Source organism: Rhinatrema bivittatum, chromosome 5 (assembly GCF_901001135.1).
Source record: "Rhinatrema bivittatum chromosome 5, aRhiBiv1.1, whole genome shotgun sequence".
In the NCBI taxonomy this organism is placed as follows: Eukaryota; Metazoa; Chordata; class Amphibia; order Gymnophiona; family Rhinatrematidae; genus Rhinatrema; species Rhinatrema bivittatum.
In genome coordinates, this window is record NC_042619.1 from 28,317,445 (window position 1) to 28,337,159 (window position 19,715).

The following is a 19,715-nucleotide window of genomic DNA, read 5'->3' on the forward strand; positions in this document are numbered from 1 at the left end:
AATAAGAGGTTTAAACTAGGGAGAAAATAGAGAGCGCACTTGAGTACAGTGTGCCAGGAGGCTGAGAGCAGAGAGAATAGATAAAGGCAACTCATGGCAGTCTGGGAGAAGGAAGGAGATGATTCTGATTGATTGATTGATACTTGATATTCTGCTTTTTACCATGAATGGCCCCAAAGCGGACAACAAAAAATTTAAAGTAGTTTACAATATTGGATCAGTGAACCATATTGGTTGAGAGTTTATATATTTAAAGACAGATTCATAGTTAGGAATACTTCTTCTGAGGTAACTAGGTAACTGCTGGGAATGCTTGGCTAAAAAGCCATGCTTTAGCTTTCTTGCTCCAGGTGAGGTAGATGGGCTCCAAGCGTAGGGAGGATCTGGACCATGCTTCCATCTTTGCTGTGTAACACTTTTGAAAGCCTGTAGTCTGGTACAAGACAGTCTAGCAGAGGCCAGAAGCAGAGAAAGTAGAGCTAGCTGGGACGATCTGTCTTGGGAGCATAAGGAAAAGGAGTTGCAAGGAGATACGCGGGGGGCTTGTTTGTTCGTGCACGTGAAGGCGAAGCAGAGTGTTCTGAATTTGATCCTGCTCTCTATTGGTAGCCTTTCTTGTGGGTTTTATGCTGCCTGCCAACCGTAGAAGAGTGCAGAGGGCCGGTCTTGAAGGAAACTTCCCTCCAGCCCTCAGAGCCAACGAAGGTACCTGAGTTGCCTGGGCTTACCATTTTAGCTGAGGGGTAATTGGCAGGTGAAAGAAGAGGAAAAGGGAGAGAGGGGATAACTTGTGTATCAAAGCTGGGTACGTAAGTCAATAAAGCTGTTCAATGTATAAACGCTGAGGTATGTTTAATCTTTGCAGTTTTATAAAGGGTTAATAGCACATTCCACGTACTAATTCATAACTTGGTTGGATTAGAATCTGGATACCTTTAGCTCACAAGTTTCCTGCTGAATATACTTGGCTAAAGTTACCTGTAAAAAATGTTCTGGGTAACTACCTTCACTGGCTTACTGAATATAGGGGGAAATATGGGTGAGGGGGCTACCAGCAGCCATCCTCCCCCCAACCCCTGTCCTCAAGAAATGAAAATGTTCTGCAGGACAGTCCCCCTTCACTCCCCCCCCCCCCCCCCCAAGAAAATGTAAAAGTGTAGTGGCGGCTGGTGGGGTCCCCCTCCTGTCTCCGAAGAATCATTACATGTAGCATAGGCTGAGTGCCTGATTCCTAACACCCCTCCCTGCTCTCACCATCACCACTACTGCATTTAAAAAAAATTTAAATTCCAGTTCTTAAATTCCCTCTCATCCCCCCCTCCTCCCAAAAAAAAAAGTCCAGTGGGAGGAGAGGTTTATACCTCCTCCTCCTCCTCCTAGGCTTCTTGGCAGTTTTGGGGGAGATACAGTCAGTCACGTGGGCCACACTATTCTTTATAATCAGGGGCAGGAGGAGAGGATCCTTCTGGCCAACTCTGCCCTTCTAAATTATTCTTCGGGAGTGGGATATCACCTGCGGTGCATTTTATTGATTTCTTGCGGGATCAAGGAGGAGAGGCAATCAGCCCACGGAAAATTGTATTTCTTGTGGGGCAGAAGTGGGAGGGATTAGCTGCGACTGGCCTTTGTTTTGTTTTTTAAATTATATCTCTATTAATTTTCAAATATATAAATCAGCAACTTGGCAGTAAAATTTCAAACAAAGGAAATTTGAGTAAAAGAATAAACTTACATATAATTACTCCTAATTAGACCACAAAGGAGGCGAGAATCAAAAGAATCAAGTACTAGTCCCATATTATGAGGCCTTTCCTAAAGATCATAAAACAGTCTCAGATGATAACAGTTCTGTTTTGCTAAAAGCCTTCCAAATTGTGTTGGATCAAAGAATATATATTTCACACCTTCAAGCCTGATAATGTATTTACAAGGAAATTTTAAAAGGTAACTAGCACCAAATGCTACCACCCTCTGTCGCAAAGAGAGTTGTTCCCTTCTGCTTTGTTTTCAGGGATACAATACAGATATTTTATGAACAAGAAATGAGTATCTCTGAGGCAAAAAAAAAGCCTCTGTGTCCACTGAGTATCCAGTTCTTGAACATGGGCAACACTCTTGGTTACCTTTAGCCACAACTGATTGAGATTGTTCCAGAAAAGCCAGTAGGGTCAAAACCTTCTGGTGTCACTTCAACCTTTCCAACATTTCCAACAACTAAAGACCTTTCCAACCTTTCCAACAACTATAGACCGATCGCTAACCTCCCCTTCATAGCCAAAATTATGGAAAAATTGGTAAACTCACGACTCTCAAACTACATTGAAGACAACAACCTCCTATTCCCATCACAATACGGATTCCGCAAAACCTTAAGTACGGAAGCACTCCTCATCTCCATGACAGATCACATCATCCTAGGCCTTGACAAAGGACAAGCCTTCCTTCTGATCCTACTGGACCTGTCGTCAGCATTTGACACCGTCAACCACTCCCTTCTCATCAACCAACTAATAGCCATAGGTATCTCAGGCACTGCCCTCTCGTGGTTCAGAACCTTCCTCAGCAATAGAGGATACAAGGTTAAGATTCATAACAAAGAATCCTCACTCTACCCCGCGTCAGTAGGAGTCCCTCAGGGCTCATCCCTATCTCCTACCTTATTTAACATATACCTGTTACCCTTATGCCAACTTCTCACTGACCTCAAGCTCAAACATTTCCTCTACGCGGATGATATCCAGGTCCTGATCCCCATCAAGGAGTCACTCGCGAAAACACTGTCTCATTGGGAAACATGCCTCCAAAATATCAAACAGCTTCTCACAAGCCTCAACCTGGTACTAAATTCATCCAAAACGGAATTACTACTCATCACACCAGAGAACAGCTCCTGCACCCCCACTCATCCAGCCATACCAAAAACTACACAAGTGAGAGACCTAGGAGTTCAAATTGACAATCACCTGAACCTGAAAGCTACCATCAACAAAACCACCAAAGACTGCTTTTATAAACTCCAAGTACTGAAAAGAATAAGACCTCTGTTCCATACTCATGACTTTAGAACAATCCTACAATCAATCATCTTCGCAAAGCTGGACTATTGTAACACCATCTTGCTTGGTCTCCCCTCTCTACACACCAAACCACTGCAAATGGTTCAAAATGCCTGTGCCCGTATACTCACTAATACCAGGAGAAGAGACCATATAACCCCGATCCTAATGGGCCTCCACTGGCTACCCATCCACTTCAGAATAATATACAAGGCCATTCTCACCATATACAAACACATTCATCAACTAGCCCCAATTGACCTTCATTTCCCCCTCCGATTACACACTTCAACAAGACCGACAAGAGATGCTTACAAAGAATCACTTCAAGTACCCCCAGCCAAAACTACCAGACACATTACGCTAAGAAATCGGGCCTTCTCCACAGCCGGTCCTACCTTATGGAACTCTATCCCCCCAGATCTTAGAATGGAACCCAGCCTCTCAACCTTCAAGAAAAGACTCAAGACCTGGCTTTTCAGGCAGGCTTTTCCTAACTCCAATATCATTTAACTCCTAACAATCATCACATCACCATCAACATCACTATTAGCTACCTCTTACAATGTAATTATATGTAATTAGCTGGTTTTCCTTTTTTCCTTTTTCCTTCTCATTCCAAGTTCAATTTTCCTTGTTACATGTAACTGCTATTTCCGCACTATTGTTCAAGTTTAAGTTTATTTTGCACTCCTGTTTCATGTGAACCAGCATGATGGGACTATTGTCTTGAATGTTGGTATATAAAAAACTTAAATAAATAAATAAAAATAAATAAAAATTTTCCAAGACAATCCTTTTTTCTGGTCTGGCAGATAATATACTTTGGAGAATGATGGAATAGTAACATACATAGTTACGACAGCAGAAAACGATCAAATGGTTCATCCAGTCTGCCCAGCAAGATTCTTAGGGTAGTAACTGCCACTCCATGCTGGTTACCCCTAAGCCTTATGTTAAGAATAGCAATATTAAAAATCAAAGCCAAGCAACTATCGAACCCATAACAGGGTGAGCAGCTTGCCTGATAATTCATACAGTGCTTCTGCTTGAACGTGCTTTGCTTTTGGACTTTGCCATAGAACCAGTCCTGCGCTTTCTCCCTAATGTCTGCGTATCAATACCCTGGACTGTAAGTGTCAGGGTGCAGCATTGGGTGTCATCTGAATCCAATTCCCCTTCCCACTCCCCACCCTGACAGCGGAGAGTAATGCAGCAGTTGCATTAAAATCATTGTAAGCTAATTGGTTAAGGGTAGTGGCTGCAGCTCCATACTGGTTACCCCCATGCACCCGTTACTTAATTTCCAATTCTAGCCTTTGGGGATCCACAGTGTTTATCCCACGCCTCTTTAAATTTGTTCACTGCTTTCATCTTCACCACCTCTTCCAGATGGGCATTCTAGGCATTCACCACCCTCTCCATGAAGAAATATGTCTTGATGTTGGTTCTGAATCATCCCCTTTTGAAGTTCTGTATCGTGACCCCTAGCTCTATTTGCTTTCCTCCGGAAAAAAGTTTGAGGATCATGCATCACTAAAACCATTCAGGTATCTGAAGGTCTGCATTTATATCTCCCTGCACTTCCTCATTTCCAGGGTATACGTATTCAGATCCTTCAGCCTCTCCTATAAGTCTTCCGATACATACCCCCATACCATTTTGATTGCCCTTCTCTGGACCTCTTCCATCCTGTCTGTCCTTTTTGAGATGCAGTCTCCAGAATAAACACAGTAGGTGAGGCCTCACCAAGGACCTGTACAAGGGCATTATCATCTTTTTCTTACTGGTTATTCCTCTCTGTTCATCGCAACATTCTTCTGGATTTAGCTATCGCCTTGTCACATTGCTTTGCTGCCTTCAGATTGCTAGCCACTATCACCCCAAGATCCCTCTCCCAGTCCATGCACATTAGTCTTTCACCTCCTAACACATACAGCTCTTTTGAATTACCAAACTCTAGATGCATGACTGCACTTCTTGACATTGAATCCCAGTTGCCAAGTCTTTGACCACTCTTTGTTCTTCAGAAACTTTCTCACCATTTCTAAGGGAGAGATTAAGGAGCATCGGGAAAAATTAAAAAAAAAAATAATTTAATCTTCATATAGTTCCCCATATTTTAAGAACATAAGAACAATACTGAGTCAGACCAAGGGTCCATCAAGCCCAGCATCCTGTTTCCAACAGTGGCCAATCCAGGCCATAAGAACCTGGCAACTACCTGGCAACTACCCAAAAACTAAGTCTATTCCATGCTACTGTTGCTAGTAATGGCAGTGGCTATTTTCTAACTCATCTTAATAGCAGGTATTGAACTTCTCCTCCAAGAACTTATCCAATCCTTTTTTTAAACACTGCTATACTAACTGCACTGACCACATCCTCTGGCAACAAATTCCAGAGTTTAATTGTTGTTGAGTGAAAAAGAACTTTCTCTGATTTAGTTTTAAATGTGCCACATACTAACTTCATGGAGTGCCCCCTAGTCTTTCTATTATCCGAAAGAGTAAATAACTGATTCACATTAACCTGTTCTAGACCTCTCATGATTTTAAACACCTCTATCATATTCCCCCTCAGCAGTCTCTTCTCCAAGCTGAAATGTCCTAACCTCTTTAGTCTTTCCTCATAGGGGAGCTGTTCCATTCCCTTTATCATTTTGGTCACCCTTCTCTGTACCTTCTCCATCGCAGCTATATCTATTTTGAGATGCAGCGACCAGAATTGTACACAGTATTCAAGGTGCGGTCTCACTATGGAGCGATAGAGGCAATATGACATTTTCCGTTTTATTCATCATTCCCCTTCTAATAATTCCCAACATTGTTTGCTTTTTTGCTTGTTTGCTTTTTTGGCCACTATGTTCAGTGTGTTTCACTGAACATAGTGGATTTCAATGTGTTATCCACTATGATACCTAGATCTTTCTTGGTTGGTAGCACCTAATATGGAATCTAACATTGTGTAACTATAGCATGGGTTATTTTTCTCTATATGCATCATCTTGCACTTGTCCACATTAAATTTCATCTGCTATTTGGATGCCCAATTTTCCAGTCTCACAAGGTCTTTCTGCAATTTATCACAATTTGCTTGTGATTTAACCACTCTGAACAAATTTGTATCATCTGCAAATTTGATTACCTCACTTGTCGTATTTCTTTTCAGATCATTTATAAATATATTGAAAAGTAAGGGTCTCAATGCAGATCCCTGAGGCACTCCACTGCCCACTCCCTTCCACTGAGAACATTTTCCAGTTAATCCTACTCTGTTTCCTGTCTTTTAGCCAGTTTACAATCCACGAAAGGACATCGCCACCTATCCCATGAATTTTTACTTTTCTTAGAAGCCTCTCATGAGGAGCTTTGGATTTTCAGAAGGCGTTTGACAAATATACTACATCTACTGGTTCATCTTTATCTTCATGTTTATTAACTCCTTCAAAAAAGTGAAGCAGATTTGTGAGGCAAGACTTGCCTTGGGTAAAGCCATATTGACTTTGTTCCATTAGACATTGTCTTTCTATATGTTCTGTGATTTTGATGTTTAGAACACGTTCCACTATTTTTCCTGGCACTGAAGTCAGGCTAACCGGTCTGTAGTTTCCTGGATCGCCCCTAGAGCCCTTTTTAAATATTGGGGTTACATTAGCCACCCTCCAGTCTTCAGGTACAATGGATGATTTTAATGATAGGTTACAAATTTTTACTAATAGGTCTGAAATTTCATTTTTTAATTCCTTCAGAACCCTGGGGTGACTAACTTCATTTAGTCAGCCAGAGTGACTCTTTGCTCTCTTGATTAACAAATGTTGGTACTTAATCAAACCAAATCAAATGTCAGTACTCACTTTCCAAGGTGAGTACTGACATTTTTCAACCTTTTTACTTAAGTATACACTGCTCCTAGCTTATTTCTAGCTTCTGACTTTTTTTTAATATACAAACTTATTAGCTGCCTTACAGACTATTAAAAATAAACACACTAATGTTTATTAGCTGCCTTACTGACTATTTAAAAATACAGTCTAACTTCAGTTTATTCCCTGTGTTACTGACTATTAAAAGCACAAACACACTAAATAATATTCCCAAATAGTTAACTTCGTCCCAATACTTTTAAAAAAGAAAATTTCCCAAGCAAAAACTTACTGATTCCTTTCAGCTACCAGCAAGGTGATCCTCTCCTCTCCGTGCTAATTATCTTGAATGCCACATTTCAGTCTTGTAACTTTTGAATTTGTATTGACCAATTCAACTATCTTATCACCTTGCCCCTTAATAAATGTAGAATGTAAATTAATCTGTACAGATAGCCCGCTAACAGAATTCAACATCAAGTCCATTCTTAAGGACACAGATTTTTCCAGACTTGTAATGGCTATCCATAATGCATCGAGTCACTACTGCAGGCTTAACCAACGAAAATTGGCTCAGTTCTTCCATATTAAGAGAATGTTGATGGCAAAACTCCAGTTGCAGAGAGCTCCCCTTCCTGGCCAGAGGAGAAAAGGGATTGACCAAAGCCACATCTCCAGTGCCAAATCTACTGGCAGATAAAAACTGATCCCTGGGAGGCAGAGGACCTTCTGGGCTTAGGAGACTGAAGCCACATCAAGAATGGAGCTACCCACAGCTTCAGGTTAACTTAAGGCCAGATTCTAATTGTGGATGTAATATAACTACTTCAGGAGGTGTTTGGGAGAAAGGGGAGAAGGCACGAGTTCGGATGGGAAAACATGTACATATCATTTTCTTTTCTTACTCATACAGCTGAATTTTCAGAGAAGTTGTGCATGTAAATGTAACGTACTATTGTAGCAATTTTCAAAAGCTATTTACCTGCATAAAGTGCACTTAACATGGGTAAAACCTATGGCTAATTCAATAGCATATAGTTTAGCAATTTTCAAAATCCACTTAACATGAGTAAAGTACATTTTTACACATGTAAAACTACATGCATAGTTTTAAGCGTGTAAATGCTTTTGAAAATCAGGCCTTTAGCGATCAGAAAGCCCAAGGAACTGAGATTTTTCTCCAGGTGCATGCCCCTTTTGTGTCCAGCTTTGGGCACAATGGCAGTATGCCGCTGCAGGCTGCACTGTTGTGTGCGCCCATTCTCCTTCCGATGTCGCGCGGGGCCTGCCTCACAGCACTTCTCAGGGGAAAGAGATCGCACGTCTACTGCCAGTATGCTCTCTCCGCCTCTCCCTTGCTGGCCTGAGTTTTCTTTTTTTTAATGTACTTAGCCGGCTGTATGATGAACATAGCCAGTTAGGTTTAAAGGTATCTGGAAACTTTAGGCCTGTTTTCCATCACAGCCATGCTTCGCTAGCTAAGTTTAAGCCCTGTCCTGAGAGTGCCACCATGCTGCCTTTTTTTCTTATCCAGATAAGTTTTCTGTAGCTGGGTAATAACTTAACCTGGTTAAAAGTTATCAGGGGGAGAGGAAGCTTCAATATATTTAAAACCCCCAAGTTTTATCGGCTAAACCAGATAGACCTTTTGAATGTAAACCTGTTTTTCTGGCTTAATTCACTAAATAATAAATGTCTGGATGTAGCTCCTCCTAGGATGTCGAGCTGCCTCAGGTTTGATTTTTAAGCCTTGTGCCTTAAACCATCTTTGGAGTGGCAATCTGCTTGTACATTCTCCATCCTGGAGCACCTTATTGCAATTATAAAATGATGTGCAAAGTTCAGTTTCACTGAACCCAACTTATACTATTATGCTGAAATATTGGTGCGAGTTAGAACCTTTTGATACTTGACCACAGAGTGTGGATACTTCCCACTATTTTATAATTTAAAAAAACAGGCTTTTCCCCAGCCTGCTTGTAAAGAACTAACATCCACTATGTCTAGACATTGATTCACTGATGACTGCATGCACCCCTACAACTAATGCTGTTGCAAATATACCTGTTAGTCTATTCAGTTTGATTGTAATCTGCTTTGAGGCCATCTTGGAAAAAGACGGAATATCAAATATTTGTGAATTTGTAAATAGAAAAAAAAAGGAAGTGCACTTGAAATATTTATAGGCCACCTGTTAGCATTTCTAGGCAGTTTACAATAAAGCAAACATAAATTGCAATTCATACATGGCAGATAATAAAACCCTCATAAATCAAAACGCATTGTTCTACCCTGCATTTCTCTTTGTAGTAAATTTTTTCCCCTGTGTATGTAATCTCATCTAAAATATATATGTTCAAAAATCCGATTTACCAGAAATGGGATGAAAAATTAGATTATGTTCTCATTGGAACGAAGACGTCTTAGTCCTACATAATGTCCTATGTTTTGTTTCAGGTATGAATGTTTCAAGCACAGAAACTCGCACAACTACCTTCTTGGCTTTATATTGATCCTTTTCAGTTTAATAGTAACTACAGTAAGTATAAGGGTAATTTTTTTTTTTCTGGGAAAAGGAAGGTGTCAAAAGAATTTGAACTACTAAATTATTCTAAATCTGTTTTCTAAACTATTGAGAATATTGTTCTGATGCTTGTCTGCCTTCTTGCACTAAACTTCTTACTGTCCCTGGCATTGATCAGGTAGTCTGGTCTGTAACAACTTGTGTGGGCTTGTGACTGTGTGTGAGAGACTCTCCCTGTCTGTGTGCCTGCGTGTGTGTGTGGGGGGGGGGGGGGGGTGTGTGCTATGCTTTTGTGTATGTGCCTGACTTGGGTGCGTGTGTAAGCTGGTGTGTGCAAGCTTGTGGGCACCTATGTGCATGCCTATGCCAGTCATCCCTGTATGTGGGAGCATGAGAGACAGCTTCACAGACAGTACATTAGCAAACAATATCCAGCATTGCTCGGTTTAATAACAGCCTGCGTGTCGTGCTGTCTGTGTGCTCTGTTTGTGGGCCCCTCTGACTGTGACAGTGCTTTGCAGACACGACATGTTGTTTTTGCACAGTTCACCTTCTATTGTTCTGGGTGGTACATGGTGGCCACAGAAAAAACTTTACAGTGTGACTGACTGACACCAGCCATATTTATAATCAGAGATTTTTAAATTTGATTCTATATCAAGAGCTTATGATATTTTACTCAGTATTTGTGTCTGTCTGTGTTTGTATGTTTATAACTTTTGAAACAGCTGGACCTAGCTCCACACAACCTTGTGTGGCAGTAGTTTCTTGGAGGGACATCAGACTTCTTGAGTTTTTAAACTTGCTGAGTAATTTGTGGGGGGGAGAGGGACACAGTTCTCATTTTTTCATGAGGGGGGTGTGGTTCTTCCCCTCCCCCACCCCCTAATAACTTTGAAATGGGTAGACCTATCTATAACCACACTCTGTGTGACACCAGATCCTTGGGGGGGCCATGAAATGTTTCCCAGTCTGAAAACTTGAGTGATGTGGGAGGGGACCAAACTGGGTATCTGGGAAGTTACACATTCTATTGATTTAAACTTCACCTAAACCTGATTTCCACGGGGAGGAGAATTTTCAGAGCGATCCAGCTGGGTAATTAGGCACTTACCTGGCTGAAAATTGTCCCCCTCGGAGGGCTTAAAGATTCCTCATGCTTTTAGCTGGATTAAAGAGTCATTTCTGAGGACGTGTTTAGATCAGGGAAGTAAATGGACATGTGTTTGGACTTCCAAATGTACATATGCTGTTTTACTGCCTCTCCTCAAATCTGCCACCTGCAGAAATAGCAGGGGCAAATATGCACACGCACTTTGTACATGCATAGCTGATTTTCAAAGTGAAACTACCAGATAGTTTTCCTTAGAAAATTAGCTAAAAGATTTGTGTTCAAAATTATGCCCATAATTTGCATCAGTGCTAGTTATTCAGAATTGCTCTGTATGTGTGCAGCTCTTTAAATTGCCATGAAAACTTATTGTCTCTTAAAGTTTATTCTTTTCACCTTCACAGGTTTACTTGAGATGGAAAGAGCCTGTGTTTCATCAGGTTAGTTTATTTCCCGACATAAATATCTGGAGAAGCAGTTTCTTCTATACTGTATAGGCTCATAAAGCACTAAAAATATGATGAACTCGTTTCCAGTTCTAATTTTATATTTATTTTGTAGGCATGGGATTGAATGAGGGAAGAGGCTGTAAGTAGTTAGAGCACTGAATTACAAGTCAGGAGAATTCCTGGGACTTGACTTCAGATACCAGTTATCATGGACTGTGCATGGGACGTTAGCAAGTTAGTTTACCACTTTGTTTCTTAGTTGTTGAAATTGCAATTCCATATTGACACAAATATGGAAGCCTAACTATAAGAAACCCCCCATTTCTGTTGGGATAGGGACCATATGAAGGTCTCTTCTTCCCCCTCTGCTCCTTCATGCCCCCACCCCTTGCCTTCTCCATTGACAAACAGGCATGAATTAGCCATAATGCATGGATGATATTATCCAACGGCACCAGCACAGAGTTAGCTCTCAGAACTTGGTAAAACTTTACTGAACATGGGTGGGAGTTCCCATGTGTACATGCTGTCTCGTGAGCCCCTAAGTCTTTTTGTCCGAGCTACTGCACGGACATGACCTAGTCTCTCAAATATTTTCAGAATTTGCTACTACCACGTTGCTTTTTTTTTTTTGTTGCCACTGCATTGGAAGCCCCTCAAACAAAACCTTTTTTTCAATTCTAAATAAGGGGGGGGGAGTGAAATAAAGATGTGAGGAGAAATTCAAAGCCAAGAAGCCCACACTCTGCAACTTCAAGGTAGGTATCTCTACTGAGATGCCATCTGCTATCGTTGCCTGAGCCTAGACCATGACTCCTCTAGCTGCTACAAGTGTAGTTGGATGTCCCCTAGAGCACAACAGTAATACCTGTTCAGCCCTTGGCACACTGTTCAGCCCAGGACTGAACAGTGGAATCACTCCTAGTCTAGGAGTGAGGTAGAATCGGGCTCTCAATGCAGGGGATTGATTCCTCCCCATCTTGACACCATTTGCGAGGGAAGGCCCCCACCTCCCATTCTCTTAGTGCCAGCTCTCAGATCTGCCTCATCTCAGACGTTTTGTGGCGTGGAAGCCAGCAGTGTCAGATGAGGTACTAAGGAGAATACCTAAATAACATGAGGACCATGCTGTCCCCATGGGGCTCTGTGAGAGCAGATCCTCTTCTCAGCACTCGAGCAAGAGAGAGCCTTGTTAGGATAAGTCCCTTCAAGCTGGGTTGACCATGGCACCATCCATGTCCTTGGCTCAAAGCTCACACTCTAGGGCACAGTCGTTCTGCTCTGCATGACATGCCATTGCACCCTCTGTTATCAGAGTAGAGCACTTTGGTGCATAAGTTGGAGTTAGGGCGTCTATGGGATGTGTAGCCAGCATTATCCATGGACCAAGATGCCATTCGAAGGGAAGTGTCATCAAAATTGGCATGAGGTATGCCTCTGAGCTGGCTGCTGCCACAGCAGCAATAGCTACCATAGTACAGAGTTCTTTCTTGACTATACAGAAAGCTTTTAGTGATGATAAACCAATCCTGAATTTCTGAAGAGCAGGTCTCTGCTCCACTAGAGGGTCCCTTCAGCCCATGGGGCCCAATTGTCAGAGATGGTGAAAAATTTCTGTTTCCTTAAGTCCTAGAGACCGGAGAGAGCAACTGAAATCTCTCCAGTCCAAGATGGAGGAATCTTTCCCACATAGTGGGGCTGCCCATGGTCCCATACTGGCGTGTGCCTCTCCACTAGAGTTCCAAAGTTAGATGCAAATCCTCACGACAGGGTGGTGGGTTCTCCTCATTCTGGGGAGTCCCCTCATGAATCGGAAAGGGATGAAGTAGCCTCTGTCTATCCTGAGTTCTTACCAAATATTTCCCCTTCAGAAGAGCAGAAGTCCCCTCTTCAGTTGCCCTCATCCTCGGTTATGGCTTAGTGTTACCTTGTTGTCAGAAGGGGAGGAAGATTCTACCGGGGTTCCTTCAGATCCCCTACCTAACTTATCTAAGCATGCTGCTCCTCCAGAGGATCTCTGCTACTTCAAGTTCTTGGATAAGTTAGTAAAGACTATGTCCAACAGTGTCAGGGAAAGAAAAGGACCTGAGACAAAATGTCTCCTTAAACCTCCAGTGCATTCTGCGGCTATCCCAGTTTGCAAACTTCAACAGGCTCTCCGTATGAGAATGTGGCCAATACAAATAGCATCTTGCCTGTAAGCTGGCTTTAAAATTCAAGATACATGCCTACCCAGATTTTGGAGTTGTCCAACTTCCCCACCACTTGGTAGTAGTGGAGTTAGCACTAAAATTTGCTTATCACACTTTATTAAGTCCACATGCCTCCTGGGAAGGGACCCAAAGCCATTGGACACATTTAAGGGGGGGGGGGGGAAGGTTTTCTAGAGGTTTGGGTGCTCTGATCACAACTCACCAGCTCTACATGGTGCAGTATTTATACAAATATGTGCAAAAGTTAAATCCTCTGACGGATTTATCAGACCCAGAGCAGGCGGACTTCCTGACATGGTGACATGTGAAAATTACTTCATCCATTCCACTTATGACGTTTGCCACTGCAGCCAGGAATTCGGCTGTGTCTATAGGAGCCCAACAGCTCATGTGGCTGTGAGCGAGTGGCCTCAGAGGATAAATGTGATAGTCTTGTTGGTGCAGCTTAGACAATGGACAGTTTATTTGGCAATAAGGTTCAAGAGACGGCTTTGATTAAAGAACATTAAGCCACCTTGCAATCACTAAGAGTGCAGCGGGACACTAACTGGACCCCGCCTGATGCCAGTATTCTCTCTGCAAGCATCCAGTCTACTAAAGTCACCCCTTCTCACTTCTCACTTCAGTATCTTTTGAGAAGAAGGAGAGCCTTTTCCTCCTGCTACACGCGGCGACCGAAGACCTGCGCGACCGGCGCCGGAGCCCCACCGGGGGAAGGTCAGGTCAGTGCTCGGCCTCCCCACCCGGGGGACCCCAACGCCAGCCGCGCGCGCCGAGGCCCAATCCGGCGGACACCACGAGGTAAAGCGCTAAGGCCCGCCCAAATCAGAAACTTACCAGCCAACCAGAGAAAGCCCGACAGGGCTTTAAATCCCGACTGCAGGCGCCATTACCTCCTTTTCCTCCTGCTACACGCGGCGACCGAAGACCTGCGCGACCGGCGCCGGAGCCCCACCGGGAGAAGGTCAGGTCAGTGCTCGGCCTCCCCACCCGGGGGACCCCAACGCCAGCCGCGCGCGCCGAGGCCCAATCCGGCGGACACAACTCGACGAAAAGATATAAAAAGACAAACTAAAAGATTAAAAAAGCAGGGACAAACGCTAAGACCCGCCCATAAATAATATAGCTAGCCAACCAGTTAAAGCTCAGCAGAGCTTTAAATCCCACCCAGCTAGGCGTCGCGCGCCGTGCGTCGCACGCCGAAGGAGCACGACAAAGGGGCTTGCCCCTTCGTGTGAACCTGAGCACAACAAGAAACCACCTATGCTAAACGTGTGAACCTGAGCACAACAAGAAACCACCTATGCTAAACGACTCTGCCACACAACCCAGCCTACACTACCGAAGCACGCTACATCAACGTTATCCAACCATTTGTCCAGCGACCCATACACATAACAGCCTTTCCAACACTCACAAGCTGCTCCAGCATGTAATCAGACTCTCCAGCACTCATCCAGCCTCTCCAGCATTCTCCAGCACTCATCCAGCCTCCAGCCTCTCCAGCATTCATCCAGCATTCTCCAGCACTCATCCAGCCTCCAGCCTCTCCAGCATTCATCCAGCCTCCAGCATTCATCCAGCTTTCTCCAGCACTCATCCAGCCTCCAGCCTCTCCAGCATTCATCCAGCATTCTCCAGCACTCATCCAGCCTCCAGCCTTTCCAGCATTCATCCAGCATTCTCCAGCACTCATCCAGCCTCCAGCCTCTCCAGCATTCACCCAGCCTCCAGCCTCTCCAGCATTCACCCAGCCTCTCCAGCATTCATCCAGCATTCTCCAGCACTCATCCAGCCTCCAGCCTCTCCAGCATTCACCCAGCCTCTCCAGCATTCACCCAGCCTCTCCAGCATTCATCCAGCCTCTCCAGCACTCATCCAGCCTCCAGCCTCTCCAGCACTCATCCAGCCTCCAGCCTCTCCAGCATTCATCCAGCCTCCAGCCTCTCCAGCATTCATCCGGCCTCTCCAGCCTCTCCAGCATTCTCCAGCACTCATCCAGCCTCTCCGGCATTCATCCAGCCTCTCCGGCATTCATCCAGCCTCTCCAGCTTTCACTCAGCATTTTCCAGCATTCAGTCCAGCATTCAGTCAACCTCACCAATACTTAGCCCAGCATCTTCAATATCGAAACATTGCTCCCAACCAACTGAACCACAACAATGCACCTCTGCACCATACCCAAAATCTGGCATAACCTCAGAAAGCACACAAAACCTGCAATTCATCACATCGCACGACAACAAAGGCTTTTACCAATAATGATATCACCTATAACACAAATCTTAGGACTCTCTTTATTTACATTAACTCTATTCAATGCTCAGTCTCTTTCCAAAAAAATGGACATCCTCAGTGACTATCTCATAGAAGTCAACCCAGATATCTGTGCAATTACAGAGACATGGCTAAAACACACAGATACTGTACTTACAAATCAACTGCCCATTCAATCTTATGACTTATTTTCTGTCCCCAGACCCAAAAAAAGAGGTGGGGGACTCCTCCTTGCAGCAAAAAAAGGACTTAATATAACTTTACAACTTACCAACGCCTCCACCAAACTAGAATTCTCCCTCTTTAAATCGGATCAAATCCAAATAGCCTTAGTCTACGCCCCACCAGGTACCCTAGAACTGGATCCCTCCCCACTGATCGAACTTATAGCTAAACACATAAACACTGAAAAACCTGCTATAATCCTCGGAGACTTTAATTTACATGTAGACGCTACTCCACAATCTATCAACTGCCAAACCTTTCTTTCCTCACTCAACCACTTGGGCTTCGCTCAAATTATCAACAGTCCTACCCACAAGGCAGGCCACACTTTGGACCTCATCTTTATTAACGAACTCTTCAACATTTACACCAACCCCACTTGTTTACCAGTTCCATGGTCAGACCACAGAGTCATCCACACAACCCTTAGGATCAACAAACCTCCACCTCAAATCACTACCAAATCCACCATCCAATTCAGGAAACCTTGCTCTCTAGACATACTCAGTGAAAAGATGTCCGAAGCTTTAAATCAACTTGACCTCACAGACGCAACAACTGCTACCACCTCTTGGATCAATATTAACAATAAAATTGCAGATAAAATCTGCCCAACCACAACTAAAACCATACAACCTACATTAGACAATAGAAAACCTTGGTTTACAGCCGAACTTAAATCCCTCAAACAATCTCTTAGAAAAAAAGAGCAAAGCTGGAGAAAAAACTCATCCACTTCGACACAAACCATCTACAAATCCCACCTCAACTCCTACAGGAATACTATCCTTAGAACAAAGAAAGAATTCTATGCAAAAAAAAATACACAACTTCATTTTCGACTCAAAGGCCCTTTTTTCTTACGTCTCCTCTCTAACCAAACCATCTCCTCTCACGATCCCAGACCACCAAGCGCTCAACAAAGCTAACGAGCTAGCCAACTACTTCAAGACAAAAATCACTAACCTTACCCATTCAATTACATCCAATAGCCCCACCTTAACACACCATCTAACAACAGTGCCGCAACAAAACACAAGCATGGACTCATTCGAGCTCACTTCTTCACTGGAGATCGAAAATACACTCAAAAAACTAAAACCATCCTCACACCCATCAGACCCATTACCAACAAATCTCCTCATTGCCATACCAAACACCATCTCAAAACCAATAGCAGAAATTATCAACACATCCCTGTCTCAAGGCTCAGTTCCTAACCAGTTAAAATTGGCAATCCTGAAACCGTTACTGAAGAAACCAAATGCTTCTCCATCAGACCCAGCTAACTTCCGACCGATTGCAAACTTACCACTCATCGCCAAACTGATGGAAAAAATTGTCAACAAGCAACTGTCAGAATATCTGGAAGATCATAACATTCTATCCCCAGCTCAATATGGCTTCCGAAAACGACTAAACACCGAATCTCTCTTATTATCGCTCACTGATACCATCCTCGTGAACCTGGAGAAAAAACAATCTTACCTGCTGGTTCTACTTGATCTTTCTGCGGCGTTTGATACGGTAAAACATACTACACTTATAGACCAACTAACTAATATAGGGATCAAAGGCACAGCTCTCAAATGGTTTCACTCCTTCCTAAGCAACAGATTCTACAAAGTAAGGATAAACAACAAAGAATCGCATCCAATCCTTACAGAGCAAGGAGTCCCGCAAGGATCCTCACTTTCTCCCACCCTATTCAATATCTACCTTCTCCCTCTCTGCCACCTACTCTCAAACCTCAAGCTTACCCATTACCTCTATGCAGACGACATTCAAATCCTTCTCCCGATTACAGAATCCCTTCAAAAAACCATCACTTACTGGAACGAATGCCTACAGCCCATTAAGGAATTACTCTCAAGCCTCAACCTAGTATTGAATGCCAATAAAACCGAAATGCTCATTGTCTCTCAGGATCCACTCACAATCTCTTCTAGCTTCTCTCTACCAAACGCTAATAACATGTTCTCACCGGACGTCAGAGACCTTGGAGCATGGCTTGACAATCATCTTAACCTAAAAAAGTTCGTAAACAATACCACGAAGGACTGCTTTTACAAACTGCAAGTCCTCAAAAAACTTAAACCCCTCCTTTATTTCTCCGACTTCAGGCTAGTACTTCAATCCATAATATTATCAAAGCTCGACTATTGCAACTCCCTGCTACTAGGTCTACCCAACAACACGATCAAACCATTACAGATGGTACAGAATTCTGCTGCCAGAATTCTAACAAGCACTAACAAAAAAGATCACATCACCCCAATCCTTAGTAATCTACATTGGCTTCCCATTAAACAAAGGATACTCTATAAGGTACTCACAATCATCCACAAAGCGACAAACAAAATAGCTCCCATCACGTTAAGCTTTCAACTCCAACCGCACACATCTTCCAGACCTATCAGAAGCGCTTACAAAGGATCACTGCATGCCCAACAAGTAAAATCATCTCTGAGCAAAAGAGCGCTATCCTTAGCAGGCCCCCACCAGTGGAACATGCTCCCCCCAAATCTAAGACTTGAACCCAATCATCAAGAGTTCAAAAAAAGGCTAAAGACTCTTCTTTTCCAACAAGCCTTCCCAGACTCACAATCCTACCAAGACGGAAAGTCTTCCAAATAAGAAGTATCCCCTAATTATGGTCACCATACCAAGTCCTACCTTCAGGTCTCTGCAACTGGACAACAATCTTTGAGTTCTAAAAATTAATCTTATTTATATTTTCCTCTGCAACTGGACTACAATTTCTAAGTTCAAAATTCATTTTATCTTATTATTTATATTTGGCATGGTTAATATGTCACTATATCCAAGTTAAATATTTAAATTATACAGTTTATATTACATAATTTTATTAATTACAAGTAAAACTATTCTATATTATTTATTATCATTATGTTAAATTGTCATCCAGTTATAATGTTCCATATGTACCACTGTTCTATGTAAAGCCCCCTTATCTCTGTTGGGCAGTTTATCGTTATATGTAAACCGGAGTGATTTATAGTCTCTATAAGAACCTCGGTATATAAAAATTAAAAATAAATAAATAAATAAGTAGTTAGCTGCCCGGCTGAGGCCATCAGAGGACAAGGCATCAGCAAAAGATTCGGCAGCAGGACTGGCCAAAGCCCAGGACTACCTTTTGAAAAATCTGAGACCTGTCTCCCTACTGCCTCCAGTGAGAATGAAGGGCTCAGTCCTTCTCCTTGGAGAATGGTGCTTTCTCTCTGAAGGTCTGTTCTCTAGCCTTTCTCCAACATAAACTTCAGTCTTCTGCTCTGACCCTTCTGTCGACCCAGTTGCAATTGACAGTCTAATCACGCCTTCATCAGAAGGTGGTCAAACCTATCCCTCTTCAGGAGTGTGGCCAGGAATTGTATTCTAGGTACTTCCAGATTTCTAAAATCAGGGGGCAGGAAGGGTGTTTCAAAAACCTATACTGGATTTTTTAGTCAACTTTGCCAAATCAAATGTGGCTCTTTTTCAAAGATTTCAATTCATTCATAGGAGCCTGGATAGACACACTTCAGAAAAATCATTTCTCCACATTGAAAGTCGCATTGCTGATGGACCAAATAAAGTCTCTCCTTCAGAAGGACCAAGTGTCAGCAAGGTTGGACCCGGTCCTTCTCAGACACATGGCTGCTCAGAGTACAGGCAACACCAACATTGTGCTGACACTTCCTTGCCATTTGTAGTGAAAAAAAAGGTCAGGTCATACAGACAAGTCTATGAGGCTGTAAGTTAGAGTAGTGGTGAATCTTTTCAATGTCCTGTGCCAGCAAATGAGTGGGTGTATTGTATAAGGTTATCATCTTTTCCACAAACCATAGCTGGATGACCTCCTCCAGTCCACTGTGCAGATCTCTTTTTCACTCTGCCTCAAAGCAGCTTCCCCTTTGCTTTGTTTTAAAAAGTTCAGATGGTTCAGCAACTGAACTAAAAATACAATGAGTGTACCTGGGGGTTTTTTCCCC

The 19,715-nt window shown here is 43.0% G+C and overlaps 1 protein-coding gene across 1 annotated transcript in view; it reads left to right on the top strand.

Annotated features, from left to right (window-relative positions):
- ACER3 (alkaline ceramidase 3) overlaps positions 1-19,715 on the top strand; it is a 192,816-nt gene that overhangs the window by 127,080 nt on the left and 46,021 nt on the right. The window contains exons 5-6 of the mRNA XM_029602168.1: positions 9,379-9,460; positions 10,961-10,996. Of these exons, the coding sequence (XP_029458028.1) occupies positions 9,379-9,460; positions 10,961-10,996 (118 nt within the window). The remainder of the gene's footprint in view (positions 1-9,378; positions 9,461-10,960; positions 10,997-19,715) is intronic.